This window comes from Lycorma delicatula, chromosome 3 (genome assembly GCF_047948215.1).
Source record: "Lycorma delicatula isolate Av1 chromosome 3, ASM4794821v1, whole genome shotgun sequence".
Taxonomy (NCBI): Eukaryota; Metazoa; Arthropoda; class Insecta; order Hemiptera; family Fulgoridae; genus Lycorma; species Lycorma delicatula.
Window position 1 is genome coordinate 69925529 of NC_134457.1, and position 19695 is coordinate 69945223.

At 27.3% G+C, this 19695-nt stretch overlaps 2 protein-coding genes across 2 annotated transcripts in view; both read right to left on the minus strand.

The window, feature by feature from the left end:
• Positions 1-19695, minus strand: part of nw (narrow) — a 393672-nt gene that overhangs the window by 360096 nt on the left and 13881 nt on the right. The window lies entirely within an intron of this gene.
• The window catches only part of LOC142321674 (tachykinin-like peptides receptor 99D), an 804280-nt gene that overhangs the window by 981 nt on the left and 783604 nt on the right, over positions 1-19695 (minus strand). Inside the window, exon 6 of the mRNA XM_075359955.1 lies at positions 5633-5886. Within this exon, the coding sequence (XP_075216070.1) occupies positions 5711-5886 (176 nt within the window). The 3' untranslated portion in view covers positions 5633-5710. The remainder of the gene's footprint in view (positions 1-5632; positions 5887-19695) is intronic.

Here is a 19695-nt window from a genome sequence, read left to right on the forward strand (position 1 = left end):
AACTGTAGTTTTTGGATTCAGCCCAATATAAACTTTACCACACTGATTCTACTTCAAACAACCTTCTTTTAGACATCCATGACTGAAAGATAACACCTCCAAAAAAAAGTATCCATTGATGTAATTATTTGTTTAATTTAGATAAATTCCAAACTTCCAAAAACCATTTATAAAATAAAACTCTTATCTAAAAATGATCAAACAAGCAAACCTATATTTCCAAAGACAGATTTCAGTCCAAAGAATAGAATACTATATATTTTATGAATTGCCTTTCTTATGCAACTTTATTTAAAATCCCAATACTGTATCCACAAAATATAAAAATCTGAGAAAATTAGATAAACAACAAACATTTTATAATGATCCTTTTATGTTGCAAAATTTTTTGTTTAAATATAATGACAGAAATGTAATTGATATAATTTGGTTCTTATTTATCAACTCTAGAATGTATAATGAATGTAAATAAAATGAATTAGAAAAAAGTAACTGTAAATGAAGTTATTAAAAAAATAATGCTGACTATAAATCTCAGCTGATTGAAAATTATCTGCAATATTTATAAATAAGTTCTTCCAATCTATATTTCATTAATTTTTTGTTAAAAATAGACTGACTGCTGAGATATTATTGTCAAGTAATGGTCAACTTTGTCATAGTTGCTAATGTAATGTTGGCAAATAAGAATGGCAAAATATTCATAGGTAATTTTGAATTATTAGATAATTTGATAAATAAGAAACAAATGCAAAATTACTAAATTACTTCCACTGAGTAATAAAAAAAAATATTATTAATGAAGATAATACTGAAAAAAATATCCCTTTTGGCACACCAGAAGGCAGAGGTAGATTTCACCAGTGCTAAGTAGAGGATAAAAAAGATTTACATCTTAAAATTAAGAAAAACTTCAAATTTATTCAATACGACAATGGTTGCATATGAAAAAAGTTCCACATGTTTAGCATATGACAAGCCATCTTCTTACAATTCTTACAATTTCGGTCACCTCATGCTGTAAGGGTTGGTTATATCAAGAATTGTTTTAAACAAAAGTTTTAGGTAATGTTTAGAGGACTAACGACCACTTTAAACCAATTCGATGTTGTGCCTTAATAGGCACAGGATTACAACCAGGTAGGTATGATTTTTTGTCTTCGAAATCCCATTTTTTCCATCTCTGAGCCAATGGTTGGAGATATCAAAAAACTTTTCTTAGATAAGTTTTAGGCCCTTATCCAAAGAATTGTAGGAACTTTAAACAAATTTGATATTTTACTTAATAAGAAAGTTATAGCAATATTATTTTTTCAAAAAAGCTCACCCATTTCCACTCCCATGGTCCGATTTTACCTTTTAATGAACTTGAACATGATTTTGGGTCGTTATATTTTAAGTATCTATTTGAAAGTACTTGGCAGTTATTGTGTCCACAAGAAAGTGAAATATATATATTTATATATGTATTATATATATATATATATATATATATATATATATATATATATATATATATATGTATATATAAACTTTTGAACTGATGGTGGTTTTGGGGTCTGGGGGTTGCGAAACGCAAAGATATGTCAAAATTTTCCCAAAGTCGAATCATGGTACCCATTGCTACCTACTGGTAGCTTTCTTATGAATTCTACTTGATAGCCTTGTTTACCTGTTGCTAAATTGTATTAATATTTAATTAAGTTTTTTCATTAAGGATTATTAAGTCAGTGAAAAGGAGATTTTACTCCCATTGGATGACTTTCTTAAAAGAAAATTTAGGATTAAAGCACAATGTAGCCTACGAATAACTGCCAAATTATTTAACGTTGAAGTAGTTCTTCAGATCCGATAAGTGACTTTTGAGTAAGTCTTATTCTCTTATGGTGGATGTGTGTTCTGTGTTCAATATACATACATCCTTGTTTATGTAAAGCACAAACAGTACCTGAAAAAATAGGCTTCGTTAGGATGGAACTAGACAAGAATGCATAACTTTTAATTTAGTATGCCTAACCAGTGCTGCTTGAGCTTTATATAATGTCCAAATCATCCTTCAGGAAATAACTTGTATGTGTATAAATTCAATTAACAATATTATATTAATTTAATTTAAATTTTTTTATAAAACATTTAATCTAGAAACTGAATAAAATTATAACAGTAAAAGAGAATAATTTTCTTACAAATTAAGGTTTATAAATATGAGTAAAAAATGTAAAATAATTTTAAAAGAATGAGAAATATTCTTCAGCTTTGTATTTTTTAACTAGATCTGCACGGAAATAAAAATCTGAGATTTATAAATTAAAGTTACAATTACACTTGGAAACATTTCAGAAATCTGTTTGTAGATATCAGTACAACTTCTCAAATATTGGTTACTTACTGTATTATTACAGTAATGTAGAACCTTACTACCTAACTATTTCTACCTCTCAGTCATAAACCTTATTACACATTTTCATGTCATAAATTTAACTAAGTGTTTGGAGAATTTGTGAAATTTATGGCTGTCCATCAACTTCATTATTCAAAAGCTTATTGCACCGAAAAGTTTGATCAATATCTTAAAATTCTTACTTATTTCTATTCAAGAATTATTGGATAATATAGAATATGTTTCGCATTAATTATATTTTTAACCAAATAGAATGGAAAAAATCTGATGTGGACACCACATGACTTCCTTGTATGTCATTTTGGACTTTTTCTTAACTGCAGTAATAAGCTCTCATCGAGAAATTTTCAACAATATATCGTAAGTGGTACTTCTTTCATTGGTATCAGAATTATAGCCAAATAAAATTTTAATTAATGAAATATTTGGATCTTACAAGGGGAAGGCACATTGGTTCAAATCTGACTTCATCTCCTTTTTTTTTTTAATTTTTAATTATTTAAATATATTGATTTATTAATAATTATTAACCTCTGATTGTAAAAAAAGTTTCACGATTAATAATTCAACAATAAAAAAAAAATAAAATAAAATATATATATATATATATGAAAAAATATCATTAGTTATTAATGAAATAAAATTTTATGTACTTTTCATTTGAAAAAAAATGTGTGTATGTAATTTAATAGGCGTACAAGTCATATGGTGGTGTCCATATCAATTTTTTAAAATTATTTATTACTATTACAGCAGTTGTTACTGCTGTTATTATTATTATTATTGTAATTTTAAAGACAGAAATTCACAAACTAATAAATGTAATTAATTTAATTTATAATATAGTTACTACATTTAATAACTTCATTAAAACTACAGAAGTAATCACCTTTTTTTGATTAGTTTTCACCACATTAAGGTCAAGGCTTGTGCATGGAAATCTAATGTGCATGAAAAATACCAAGCCTGACTGAGATTCAAACCCAGAATCTTTTGGATATAAATCAAAGTTTCTACCACTTGATCAGTAATACTGGTATATGGTTATATTTATTCATGTAATTATATCTTGTCTTCTATATAATAAATGTGTACTATTTTGATGAGATCTACTTCTTTGGATCCATTTGTATTTTTTTTTAATGATTATAACAAAGTATAAAATATCTAATTTTTATTTATTATTTTAATCACATTCAAGAGACTGCTACAAGATATAAAGGAAGTGGTTGTAGTTGATATAGTATAAAATTAAAATGCTAAACTGATTTAATTTTACCTTATCTGGTGTGTAATTGTATTAACTTTACTTACGTCCTGAAACTTTTGGGAAAACTGTTTACAGTACGCTATAAAACTCATAATAACTACATCAATCATTGCTGTTTTTCTTTTTTAATTTTCCAAAGAAAGTCTTTAAATCTATTCAGATTAGATAATTAAAATATACTCTTGTGCAGATTAATGTGTCAAATATATATATATATATATATATATATATATATGTATATTAAAAATGATACATTTGTTAACCAATATAATCTCATTTTATATTAAAATAAGAGACATATATATTTTTTTTAATAAAATAATTACATAAAAATTTTTAATATCTAGTATGCCCTTCTTTGGTCTTTATTAATAAGTCAAATTTACTGACACAATTAAATTTATACAAATATTTATTTGACAACCGCCATGAAACCAAACATAAAACATTCCTGAAATAAGAGTTTTGTACAGTTAAACTTTTTAAGCATATCCTTGATGATTGCCCAAAATTTTCCAGTTGTACATGCACCAGATGAATTAACTGTTCAGTCTAAAATTGTGGTACTCTGTTAATCTATAAATCCCTTATTGGTTCACAACAAGTGCAGAATTATTGTAATGAGTAGCCATAAACTCCCCAGTGTCCTCATGTAAGCGAAATAAATACATTACATTTTTTATAGGATGTTTTACAAGTAGATTACAAAACAATGATCGTTTTGTAATCTGACCTTTGAATGAACTGCATTTTCGTTGCTTGAACAAATAGCTATTATTAAAGTGCACAGCGTTTTTCAGTCCTCAATATTTAATGACTTTTTAATCAGAAGTTATTTTTTTCACCAAGGAAGTAGTTAAAAGTTGTTTTTTTAGATCTTTTTGTTTTATAGTCACTTTCAACATTTTGTGCCAAACCACAAACTGTGTTAAGAATCATGCACTCTAACACATTATTAAACAAGCCTTTTGTAAACTCAGAAATATTTTTTATTATTTCTATAAATAATAATTCTGGCATTTCTCTCCACAAATGGCATTATTGTGAGGTAAACTAATTTATTTTTTATTATTGACTTTGCATACAGTTCATTTGTATCTTTTTGCAGTCTCCTGTTGTGTAGATATAGTCTTTTCTTGAAGAGGAATGAAAAATGATCTTACTCTTGATGTAAAATTTATTTTAAAAGTGTTTCTAAAATTGTTTTAAAAAACAATTAAGAATTATGTTCACTTACACAAAAATAAGCAAAATTCATACCCCACAAATCTGTGTAACTGAGTACCAATAGAAGCAACAACATAACCTATAAAATATTGTAGAAAAAGAGGGAAAACCTTTATGAATACACAATGGCTAACTTAAAAAATAAAAATTTCTCATAATTATATAGATAACTATATAGCGTGTTAATTTTAATTGCTCCAGTCGATTTTCTCATAAACTATGCACAATACAAAAAAAATGACCTAAACTAAAGTTACTCAGATTGGAGGGTCACACCTCATGGTAACCTTAGATTTGCCTTTGAACTTGATCTTATTTTAAAGTTAACATGATTTTTTCAAATGGAATGAGCTATTTTTGAGCCCACCAATAAAAAAAAAACATGTAACTCTGTATAACACTATCTCTAATGGTTAGCTACATGACCTTCAAAAGGTCCAAGGTCATATGTGTGATCATATATTTCAATGAAAAATTTTCTGATCCTTTCATTAATGGGGTAAAAAATAGGTCATTCAATTTGAAAAAATTGTGTTAACCTTAAAATAATTTCAAGATCAAGTTCAGGTCAAATCCAAGGTCACCATTAGGTGTCTCTCTCCCATCCGAGTAACTTTTGTTTTGGTCATTTTCTATATTGTGAGTATTTTAAGAGAAAATCGCCTGGGACAATTCAAATGAAACACTCTGTATAATGGTAAAATATCAGTGCATTATAATAATACATGTACTACCTGTTTCTAATTTATATTTGTCATTTTTCTTCTTTCCTAGATCCATGTCTGAATACGAACAGTACGACGTCCCTCATGTCAGGATCCTGGGTCATGGCCATGATGTCCATGATGACTGTGTCCATTATGTCGCCATCGTTTTCTTGTACGATAGTGACTTCCTCCCCCTCCACCGCCACCACAATTTGGTGAGTCGCCGATTGTTGTCATTCCAGTTTCAACTGAGGTTGATCTAACAGCCATCTGCATTGTACCTTAAACGAATGAATAAGTTAGTTATTTATGGATTTATTAGATTATAAAAATCAAGCAATACTTGTTGAAACTGAGTGAAAGAAGGCATCACTATTTTGAATATTTGGTTATTGAAAAATAATAAACATAATTGCTATTTTTGTTGTACACATTGCATCTTACAACCGAAACAAAGGTCTCTGATGTTTGCTAAAAATATGAGCAAAAAAATATAAATTTAAACTTATTTACAATTAATTTATTAAATGGTGTCATTAATTAAAAATCAAAATTAATTTATTTTTTCTAATTAGGATGTTAATCATAAAACATGGGACATCAATAATTTACACAAACTAAGATAAAAAATATTAAAATTACAAAATATACACGTTCTAGTAGTACAGAAACTACAAAATTAATATAGTTACATGATATAATTACTTGTTATAAAATAAAAATTAAGATTTATGGTGATTATTACTTTAGGATTAAGTAAAAAATTAACAAATATAAAATGTAAATGTAAAAGTACATAATTTTTTGCAAGTAATTATATACAATATAAAAATTAATAAACATAAATATATACGTACATAAATTTTACACACATTTATGAATAATGAAACATAAATACTTATAGGCAGTTGGAACAACTGTTAAATCCAACTTTTAAGGTGGTATTTTTATTATTTAAAAAAAAAGTATATTTTTCATTTTTAAGTTTTTAAATTTGTAGAAAGAACATTTCAGAAAGCAATTTTGAAGCTTCTATTCACCTCTTTAACAATTTTTTAAGTAATATGATGATATACCACACTGATTAACAAAACACAATATTCCAAGGAATACTAATTTTAAATTTCAGTGACAATAATAAATACTGCATGAATAAAGTAGATAAATATTTAATCACAAATAAAACTAACTCATCTATCCATCACATAAAACATACCAACCTTTAATAATCACTTATTGTAATAGCATATATACAAAGATAAGTATGTATTAATTGCTGCAACATGTATATTTTCTATGCAGCATAAAAAAATCCACACACATTTGAACAATATGTAATTTATAAACAAACTACACTTGACAAAAACAAAATATTAAATACTGCAGACTGTTTTACAATACTGAATAAATTTCCTACCACTTCAAGATGATCACCTTTTATAACAATCCCTCCAACAGTATAGCCTTCTTTACCTTCACAAAAGAACTGAAATATCACTCATATTCCATGTGTATTCTACATATGCCTATAAAAAAATTAATTTTTTAATAATTAAAATTTTGCACTGAAGTAATTCAAAACTACCAAAGAGCTTGTACATTAATGAAATATAAAGTATTTTACAAAGAATTCTTTAAAAACAACATTAGTATTTTTAAATAATGAAAAGAAAATATGAAAACATCAAACTTTTAAGTAGGTATGTGGGTCATTCCCACTATTCTATGAATTAATTACATTTTTTACTTAATTAGATTAAATAAGAAAATTCTGGAAGGAGCTGTTTTAGGGCTTTTGTAAATATTGTTAATATTGTTTTTGTAAATATTGTTTGAGGTAAATAATATAAGTTTAATGAAAAGATAAAGAGAGTGGTAAAAAAATGGAGAAGTTATTTACATTAACAAAATGAATGCATGCTATAGTAACCTGTAATATTTGTAATTGAAAATTACAGTAAATTATAAATTTAAGAAGTGGAATAAACGTTAAAATTCTGATTGCATCAAAATTATGTGATATTTTTTTTTAAGGTGCTACAACACAAATACATCTGCAAATATAATTTGACAAAGTTATAATTTATTTTATTCAAGTGGGTTAAATTTGATATTTGGAAGTTTTTAGTTCAATATTGTAGTACATGATATTAGAATTTATTTCAGGAGTTATGCAATGCACTTCAATGCATTTTATTTATGCTATACAAGATGTTTTACAATTACATTTGAACTTACTATTAATTGAATGAGGTTAAAAATGCAGGAATAAGTCCTTAAAAAAACTGAAAACTACCCATTTTTTAACAAGTGGAGACACATTTCCAGTTATTTTCTGAGCATCTGTTTAAATCTTCTTTTTTCCATTGTCCAAAGATCTCAACACAAACCCCTATCACTTTTTTAACCTGTGCAGTACTGTGAACACCACAAACATCAACAATGAAGAAGCTGAATGTTAAAGCTTTAAAGATATTCTATAAAAACAATTCCATGTATTTATAAAGCTTTTTTACTTAAAAATATTAAGGAGACTATCAATCTGAACAGTATGTATTTTTTATGTATGTGTGTTACCTTATTTATGACCAAATGCATTGATTTTGGTGATTTTTTATATAAAGTTTCTGTGGTGAATTGATACAAGTTTCCTGCAAATAACATCAAGAGAAGGTTTATTTTTAGAAAAAAAAACTAAGTCAAATGAAAAATCAATACTTGTTTATTACATATTTTTATCATTTCATACTGGATTGTTTAACATAATATTTAGCCTGATGGTATTTTTATTTTAAAGTATTTTAGATGAAATTTCATCAAATTTTATTGGAAAACATGAGGTTAAAAAATTGTAATTTAATAATGAAAATATTGCATATTTCTGGATTCAGATTGCCTTTGCACATGCTCAACAGGAGTTTTTAAATGTTGATTTACTATAATCTTTCTTTTATTTTTATTAAGCTGTTAACTTCTTGCCATTTCTTACAAGCAGCTGTATAAATGGGCTTTATTTTTAGGAGGCCTATCTGCTTTTAAATAAAATTAAACACTTAAAATAAACTTCTTAAAAATAAAATTGGCTTCTAAAGTTTAATAAAAAAAAAACATTAAATTATTAAAATTTTGATTTTTTTAAATTCTGTATCTAATTAAAGGTAAGACATTGATTGTTGTTTTTATTTTATTTGTCATGTAGATCAGGTTTGATATTAACTTCAAAAAATAAAAATTCAATTCAAAATTTAAAATTTATCATTCTTTTTAATATTCTTATTATATTAAATATAACCAGAGTTTGCCTTTGCTTAATTGTAGATTGTTGGTTTTTTTGTACATTTAAGAGAAAAAATATATTGCTATTTTTGATAGTATATAATTAAAATGATAAATGGTTTAAATAATAAAAAAATAAACTTTTTGCACAGCCATCCACTATTCAACACTCAAGGTCTAAAGAAATTCAACTATTAAAAAAAATTTAATTACTGACTGCAAAGAGAACTTTTTCATCAAGAAAGTAAGTTCAATTATTAAACAACCTTTATTTTAAGCACACACTTTTCTCACAGTTAAATTATTAAATACAGATAGTTAAAAAAAGGAAAGTTTTCTTTACAGTTTTGCAAACTATTTAAAATTTTATTTTCGTATAGTATAATATTACTACGCTTATAAGTTGGTTTAGTTACAATAAATAACTGCAAAAATTTGCCTTCTGAATAAATTTTTGTTAAGTTTAAAAAAATAAAAAAACTTCAAAATAATGTCAAAATACAGGGTTGAACAAATCAGCTATTTTGCTTTAAAATGTTTAGGCCTTAATGTTATTGATAGAAAGATAAATATTGTTTTAATATTATTTACTAAATGCACACTGTTAATATTAAGTGTACTGACATTACTGGAAGTGATAGTAGTTATAAAAAATAATACTAATGGTACAGTAAATGTTATTGAAGATATAATGGCTACTACTGCATTACAAGTCACTCTTTTAAAGTATTCACAACTTGTTAAAAATAAAGACAGCATTACAAATTTGTTTAAACTACTGAAAAATAAATTACTAGTTGATTCTACTGAATTAGATATTGCTGAGGAAAAGGTAAGTTTATAGGATGATATAATAACAATTAATAGATTAATATTATTTATAATTAGAATAATAATTTTTAAAGCATTTTAATATCAAAACTTTATCAGAATTTTTTAATTCATTTTTTGAGAATAATCTAAAAATTCTTATCTTTTTACAAACATAATATTTATGACATAAATGGATAAATAAGTGATCTTGCTATAATTCTGCATTCTTAACTCATTTATCAGCACACCAAATTACTACCTAAAACGCTTGTACAACATCAGGTTTTTGAGTGGGATGTTGTAGAAAGTTTACCTGTACCATTAAGTAACAACTTTCATGATGAAGTGGTAATGTCTGCTTTTTATCCAAAGGTTCTTAGTTTGATTTCCAATCACGTTTGGTATTTTTTCATATGCAATAAAATTCATTTTTTATAATTAAAAAAAGGAGTTAGGCCATAGTTACTTAATGGAAAAAACTAAGTCGTTAGTCTTTCTTGCCATTTAATGAGGTTTGTAATGAACTTTATGATCCATATTTTCATGAAATGCTCCCTTTTTGTGGTTTCAACTTTCATTTCAAATCTGATACAGTCTAATTCAACAGTACATATAGCGGCATTCACTAAGAATTTTCATAATTATTCTACACCTCTTAACAAACAAAATCATGGAAATTTTGAATGTCACTATGTTATATAATAGTAAACTCATTAACTCTTCAAACAAGCAGTTTGATCTCTTTTGACCATTTGATTTGGTTACTACATTACTAAAACCACTTTCATGTATCTTCAAACCAGTCACATCATGTACTCTAGTTTAAATAATAAATGTAATAAGTAATTCAGTTTTTATAATTATTTTTACATAAATGTATATATTTTATGTACATAATATGAGATAAACTTCAGAAGTTATATTGGTTGAAATATACAGAGTAACCCTGGAGGAAGCGCTCATATAGAAGATTCAATGTATGCAAAAAAGGCTTCAGGGAAAAATAACACCAAGATAGAGGGAATGGAATTTTAGCGTGATTAAAAAAATTATTTTATTTGAACCTGGTAGCATTATCATAAAGATAATGTTTCCTAAATTTTTATTAGAAAGAAAGAATCCCTAACATAGCTTCATGAAGAGATTAATTAACTGTTGAACAGTAAAGGAGTACAATATCATGGGAATCTGTTAAAATTGGAACTTTTAAGAACTGGTAGGAAAGTAAAACAGAAGAATTATACAAAAGTAAATGAGTAACTTGAATCTAAAAGTATTTAAAAATAGATGAATAACTAAAAAAAACCTTAATCTATTTATTTATATGATAAAATACACTGGCCTTTATATCTTGTAGAATTTACTCTTACAAAACAAATAGAAATAATTAATAAAAAAAAAAATACTTAATCAAAATATACATAATACAAAATATAGGTAGATTCTATGCATAATCAAAATACAGATGTGACATATTGTAAAGTACAGCAAAATAAATGAAAGGTAGAAGAATAAAATAAGTTAGCAATGTGTATTAAAATAATATTATTATTTTCAGTAAGTTATACTTTTAACAAAATTAATTTGTAAATAGTTATATTCCATGGTAAATAAATTATGATTCCAACAGAAACTGAATCTGTAATATAGGTATAGTTTTGAGTGCTTGTTATAACAAAATGATGGAAAATGAAATCAGATGTACCCAATTAAATTTAAATGTCCTTATGTGAATGTTTTGATACAGTATCAATTAATATGAAACATGGTATAAATAATATCTGATAAGATAAATAACCACTGAAGTGCAGAACAGTTTTAAATCCTATCAATCACCGACTAATCTACTGCTGTTTGGTTAGAATTATATAAAATACATATTACATTTTTTGATAAAATTTAACACAAAAATAAATTAGACTGGTATCTTTTAATAGAGTTACACAAGGAATAGCACCTCAATTACTGGGAACATTGTTCATATTAATACAAAAAAATATTTTTAGACAACCAACCCACCTATAGTAATAAATTAGCTATCTAAATTTTTTTTTGGTACCCAACTTTTTCAATTCTCAGCATTCTTGTTGAATCCAGATTTTCACAAGGTTCCCTATTTAAATTCTAACTAGTGCAGTTTGTGAAATAGCCAATATTTTTTTGCAAAGTTAGCTTAAAATAAATAAATCACATTTTAAATCACAAAAGAATGTAACTGAACAAATTCAACTAATTATAGTAATTAGTGGGATAGATGAGCCTGTTTATTGTTGCATATTTTCTCAAATCATGGAATTAAACTGGACACAGCCACCCTCATTACCTTTTCCACATGATCTTCGTGAAGTACTTAGATTTTATCACAGCATTTATTAGTAAACCTAACTGTGCATGAATAAGAATTTCTTAATTCCTTGAATAGATGCAAATTTATTGATATTATCATTTTGATAATGTTTCTCAAAACAGGTGATAAGCTACGATAAATGTTCTTCAAAAATGGATTTCATACCTAGAAAGAAATCAACTGAAATTCCTGCAACAAGCAAAAACATTCATTGCCTCCATCTTCATTCATTTTTCTTTTCCATACTTTAGTTTTTTATACAGGCTAAAATTTTCGTACTCAACTTAAAAGGTGCACATTGCTTTCTTGAAGGGAGAGATTCAAGGAATTTTGCTTTTCAAAAATATCACATAAATATGCTAGTTTTGCCAAAAAATCTTCATTCAGAAAATGTTTCGTGTACTTATGTTCCTCACCTTTAAGGAAAATATAAATTTTTTGTCACAGTTCGAATGTATAAGACAGTATATTACCACAAGAAAGTCATTACGAAGTACTGTAGATAACAGACATTTGTTTGGATCCCATATCCTCACATAATTTTCTGAAAAATCTTGCCTTTAATGACCAGGTTTTTAAGAAGTTAAGTATTGTCACTGTGTATTCTAAGACCTGGTTCAATGAAGGATTCTAATATTTTGATGCTAATGCTTCCGTGTGAATAATGTAGTGGGTCCACAGTGTTTCAGGGGCTTTGCTTCAAATAAGAACTACAATCTTCCATGACAGCCAGTTATAGAAGAAGCACCATCAATACAGGCACCAACTAATTTAGTCCACTTAAAACTGTTTTTGAATAGAAAAGTTTCAATGATTTCAAAAAAGCCTTGAGTCATTGCACTAGCAGCGATTCTTTTATGAAAGATTAGGTCTTCTACAATGGGATTGCTATCTATAAACCATACATAGCAGCAAATTACATGAATATCATTATTATTACCTGTGGCCTCACCCAGCTGCAAGCCAAGTTCCTTCCCTTTTAATTTTTCAATTAAATGATGATTGAGGGTCTCTGCTGTGATCTGTATTCTGTGGCTGTACTCTGGTGTTTTTGGACAATGGCACTTTTGAAAGTAGTTCCTAGCAAATGTACTGATCATAATGTACACCATATCTACAGCAGCTGGTAGATTGAGCTTTCTGTAACTGTATGGGGTTTCTTTATGATTCTATGTGTTTCCTTGTAAGATGCACTTACTAGTTTAGTAAACTTACTAGACTTAGTAAAGCCTACGTTGATATCTTATGTGCTAATTAAAACTTCTCTTTTATTTATTTAACTCTTTTAGTTTCCTGTTAAAGTAGTCATAAGATTTACTAACTAAGCTGGTTTGAGTGTTTTCTAAACAGTGTTTCAACTTACTTGATAGCATGCTCTCTGGTGCCAAAGATTTCATACACAAAGAAAATTTTGGCCTCTCTTCACAATTGACTTCTGTTGACTAAAACCAAAGTCAAGTTTTCGATATTTATGTCTCTTCACACTCTTGCTACTGGCTGACAATGTGGAATCTTCATTTTTACTCTCACATCACTTACTGTCATTGTTTGTCAATCTATTTTTAAAATCCATATGAGAAAAATACCTCAAAAACTTACCTTCACTTGATCACAATAATATTCAGTTTATAAGTCTTGTACAACTAATTTAACACCAAAACTGGGCAAAACTGACAATTATTTATACAGGAACACAAAGTACTAGAAAATGTGAAAACTACTAAAAAATCAAGAGGCTAGTATTGTGTCATCTAGTAATAGTTTGTAGTGGCTTCTACAAACAGTAACTAAATGGTTTGCAACATGTCAGCTAGATGTTGCATCCTATGACATTGAATTGAAAATAAAAATGATGAAAATTGTGTTATATTTTGCAGTGCTCTTGAGCACTTGAAGTTGCAGCTCCTTAGGGCTCCAAGGCACATGCATGGGAAACCACTGGAATATGCATTTAACTGGCTGAATACAAGGAATATTTATAAATTAACCTACAGTCAAGTAATAAAAATAAACAAGATTTACTAAATACAAAAGTTACATAAATACTTATCAACATAGTCCCTACCCAAATTAAATTACTTGTATGTGATATCAGTTTGTCTATTCTCTCTTCAAAGAAGGGCACCAACAAAGTACCCATAAATTCACTCATAGTTGATCTTGTAGTGTTGAGTAGTTAGCCAATTCTTCAATTTTGTTAACAGATGAAAATCAGACTGCACCAAATCAGAGCTGTAATGGGGGGGGGGGGGGGGTAAAAAAATCTGTCACTTAAACTTGTTTAGTACAACCTAGTGCTAGCAGTGGTTGAGGCCATGCATTGTTATGCAAAAAAAAAACGATCTCCTTGTTACCATTCCTCACTGTTATTCTTTATCACTCTCCTAAGTTTTGTCAATGTTTCAGAATAAATTTCAGCAGTTATTGACATATTTGGCTTCATAGATTCTACCAACAAAATTCTTTAGGGGTCCCAAACACAAGTCATCATTTTTCTTTTGTTCTAATTGTTTTTTTTAAAAATATTGTGGGCTTCTTTGGAGAGTGTGTGTGTGCGTGTGTATCCACTGTTTGGACAACTCTTTTCTCTTAGTATTGATGAACTGACTCCATTTCTAGTTCCCAGAACAATATTATACAGAATTCACATCCTTTATTCTGGTACTACTGAAAAAAAATTAATCTTGCAACTAATTTTTTAATTTTTTAGGAACCTGTAAGTTACTTTGGTAACCATTATGCACAGTACTTAAGAAAACCCAATCTGTAACAATCCTGAAAATAGTAGACCTTGAAATGGAAAGAAAATTTTCACTCAATAATTGTGAAACGGCAGTTATCACAAACAGCATGTTCAAGTTTTTCAACAAGTTCTTCACTCACAATGCAATGCCACTCTCTTCCTTCCTTATCATGTACAGTATTTCATCACATCCCTGAATTCCCTGGAATTCTTTCACAGAACCATCACTTATTACATTATTATTATGCACAGCTGATGGTGGATCTCGGCTACAGATGTTCCTTCTGTTTGTAAAAGATGAATGACTCTATGTACTTCACAACTTGTTGGAGCCTTAACAAATGCCTCCATATTTCACCAGGTACTACTTGAGCAATACAGAACAAAAAGGCGACTGATTATATGTATGATGATGTAAAATAAATCTACTGCACATACCCTATGGTACTATGGAATCCGGTTTGTTTATAATACCCAACCAGATATTAATTTATAAATAAACTACATATTATACTATTTTTTAATAACAGTCACAAAATTCTAGTAACTCATACTAAAGTGACTGCTTTCTTTGACTAAAATGTCTTCATAATGTTTGTGTGATTTCCTTCCATTTATCCAACATATAGTGTATAATTATCCAATGAATATTTGATTCAGTTATTATTGCATGATCAAGACTATTGTACTAACTTATTTAAAATGAATTCTAAACTATTAATGAACCTCATTATGAATCATACAAAGGGTTGTAGGCTTAATATACATACATAACATTAGTCCAGAATATAGATTAGTAGTGTTATGCTATGATATTAGAGTGTAGCATCTTATTTCAATAAAGATTGATACATGGATGTACTTTGATTAAACTATAAACAAATATTCATTCATTATTTTTTCTGCCAACAGAGAACAATGCCATTGATAAAATTACTTTTCAACTTTTCCATTGCATCTGTAATTATCCCATTAGTCAAATCAAATGTTATATCAATGGATTTAGAGAAATCTACTCCATTATATCATATTATGGAACCAGAAAACAGAAAAGAACATCCATACATATTTTATGGTATATTTACTGCACAGCTCATTGGTTCATTTCAAATAACCATGGTAAATATGTCTACTCTTTGTATTTTTGCACATGTAAATAATTTTGTCTGCATTCAACTGAAACTGCTAGGTGTTTGTTTTGATAATTTGACATCTAAACAATGTAACAAGATGAGTGAAAAGGAAAAAGAAAAGCAGTTTCATCAGTATATAAAGTTTCACTTTCATATCTTAAGGTTAGTGAAATAAGTCATATTAAAAAATAAAAATTAATTATTAAAACAATAGTTGTATACATATAAAAAAAGGTTTAAAAAATTATTTAAAATATACTAAAACATAAATAATAATTTTTTTTCAAAGAAATTGTTTATATAATAAACAATTCACATAAGAGTGAAAACTGTATAAATAGTAAGAAAGATTTTATATCTTTTTTGTTGAATTTCTAGTGTATTCATTTTTTGATAATGTTTTGTTTAACTCTTGAAGCCAATTGTTATTATAAATGCCTCAAGCTTTTATTTTAGCCATGTAACTTTATGACTAAAAGAAATTAAGTTTTAGTGCATTTTAAATAAAACTGTTTTTAAAAAAATTTATTTATTTATAGAATTTCATTTTTTATTTCTTTAGTCTTTTAAACCATTAATTAATATGTTTTGTATCCATTAAAAGTAGTACACTATGTGCTACTGTGTAATGTTACTATGGTTTAATATATGCCAATTTCTTCATAGTAATTACGCTTGTTTTTTTAAATTGTGTACTCAGTATTAAAGTATGTCCTTAATATTCAATATAAAAAAATTACTTATTATAATTTAACTATTTATTTATTATCAATTAATTGATATAAGTAATGACATCATTAATGTTATTATTGAAAATTAATCCATACTAAATTTAAAATGGATAAAATTGGAATGGGTGAAAATTGATTGTACAATCAATACATTACATATCAACATATGTACAATTAAAAATAAATCTAAAATCTTTTGATATAATACATTAAAATAACAAAGCTTTACGTAAAATACAAAGCTTATAAACAACACCCTATGACTGTAATGAAGTTCTTATATCCTTTTATTTGATTTAATAACAATAAAATATTTTGAATTACAAGAAACATCTGTAATAAAACCATTAAGTATAGTTTCATTTAGAAATTTAATCAAATATAAATCTTTTAGTAACATTTTTATATTTTGTTTGTAATAGAAGAAATTATAAATTTCAGAATTGTTGAAGAACTGCAAGCTGTTTTTAGTACTACAATATTTTGGGAATTTCTTTCAAGTCAGTTTTTAAGCTGTTTACTTCTTACACTTACAACCAAGGTAACACATGTAACAGTTTCACAGATAACTGTTACTGAAGTATGTTGGACAAGTAATTAAATTTAGATTTATAATGAACTAACTTTCTGGTTGTTACAATGTACTATATTGAAACACAGCAAGTCACATTATAATTTATGATTCCTCTTCTATTGTTAATCTTGTGCTTCCAGTTTTTCACTGTCATCTGACATTTATTTAAAGGTTGTAATTTAGAATAAATCACTGGAGGGTATTAACTGAATATCAGTAAAAGCCAGGTGACTTTTATGTTTGGAATGTCTTTTAGAAGAAGAGGTCAATGAAGGCACATTATCACCTTACAGCTAGTGATAACATTAATTATTCAGTGAAAGTCTAGCTGAAGATTTATGATTAGTTGAATACTTAAATGCATCAACTGATTATGGTATGTATCCAGGTTTTCTTTTAGCAAGTCTGGACTTATTCACTTATTCTATTTTCCTACATGGAGGAAAAACAGTTCATTGCAATATGATTCATTTTACAACTATGGTTGCAATATTATTAATTAATAATATGGCGCTTTCCATTTTGATAAAAAGTTACCTTTTTCTCCAAAAAATGTAGGGATGATAGATGACTAATGCTTTGGAGGGGCCTCTTAGTGCATCTTTAGGTGCACTTGTTTTGTCTCATACTGCTATTGTGGCTATATCATCATTTTCTCACATTCTATACCTTTCCCTTATATCTGTTCGATTTCTTCTAAGTGCTTTTTACAGTAGTTGGCTAGATGCCCACTATTTCTATACTAAGTGTGTGGGGATTTGTTTGAGTTTCTTTGCACTTAGTAATTGTATAAATAATTTGGCTGGGGTAGGTCTTGATGTTGTTCTATCCAACCTGGTGCTGCCCAACCTGGTCCTGAGTTTCTTATTGGTTCAGGGTAAGTATCTTAATAGATTCAAAGATACATATATCCACATCACATTCTGATTAATTTCTCAGCCAGAAAAATTCAATATAGAATCTCCTAACTTCCAAAGTCCATTAAATAAGTATAAAAATGTTTAAATATTGGGTAAAACCCCCTACAATGGCTCTGTATATTATTTCTATTTCAAATAAAACTTATAAAGTAAATGTCATCAAAGTTAAAAGGTCTCTGGGAGTTATACCAATCTCTGGGAATTAAGGACTCTGGGAATTAATCAACTGCACCAATCAAAATGGACTAAAGGCAGTTCCTCTACTAACTTATGTTTCAATCTTCTGCTCTTCAAACTATTCTGTCAGTTGCTGCACTGGGTCCATCTATGGTGCACTCTGTTGGCACCTTCTAGTAGCTATGGAGCAGCTACTTCTTTATTGGTAAGTGCATATTAAGTAAAAATGTGCCTCCTGTTTCTTCAAAAATCTAACCAAGTACTTAGTCACTGGAAAAACCACAAAACTTTTGTAAAATTTTCATCACATTCAGTTCTTATAAAAAGCATATGTTGAAATGAATAATACTGTAGCTGAAAACGTTTCTTAAGTTGTGAGGTTTATCTCTAATAATTTAAAAAATTAATTAGTCAAGATTTCATGATTTCAGTATTTATATATAGAATAAAAATAAAATCTTGCAAGGTTGAATACTATAATACTACTTTACTGGGCAATTTGAACTGAATTAATCAAGAGAATAACTCAAAATAGTACTAAATTCTACCCATAAGGTCATCAATTCATCTTATTTGACAGTATAAATTTAAAACAAAAATTTATAAAACTTACAGTTTCTTCAGGAAATAAATAACAAGAAAAAATAAATTTTATATCCAAATCATTGTTGTTTATTTTATTTTTTTAATTGTAGGACTTCAGGAATGGCGACTATGCAATGGCATTAAAGGATTTTTTACTGATACCAGCTCTTCTTCTGACATCATTTACCTACTTCTACCTTGGAACAAAATTAACTCAAGCAGTAAGTTATTATACTTTATAACTTACAAGTACTTTTAATAACTACTTAATTTATAATTCTCAAATATGGCTAAAGTCTCAATATGAAAGACAAGAAGTTAAAAAAACTGGGTAATGGAGGCCATTTTAAATATCATAGACTTAAATTATTTCAAAGCAAAGCATGTCAAATTCAAATTTCTTTCTGCACTTACAACCATTATTAAGGAAATAGTAACCATGAACTAATTTAAAATATCACCTAATAGTAAATATTTTTCTTATACTGAAGAATTTGTTGACAAATATGGCTTTGGGGCGTTTGTTGAAAATATACAACATATTGCAGTTAACACTACTGCTTCTTAATTTATTGTTTTATAATGATTTTTGTTGCTATTTTAAAATTATTGTATGTAAATGTTTATATTTTAAAAATTGTTATATTGCCATAAACAAATTTATTATTTCTTTTTTTTAAATGTTTAAAAGATTACACATTGACTCATTCAATGACCTAGTTCAAGAGTATGATACATATTCTATTCATAAGATAATATTTAATAAGTTTATCAATAATTATGTGCATTTA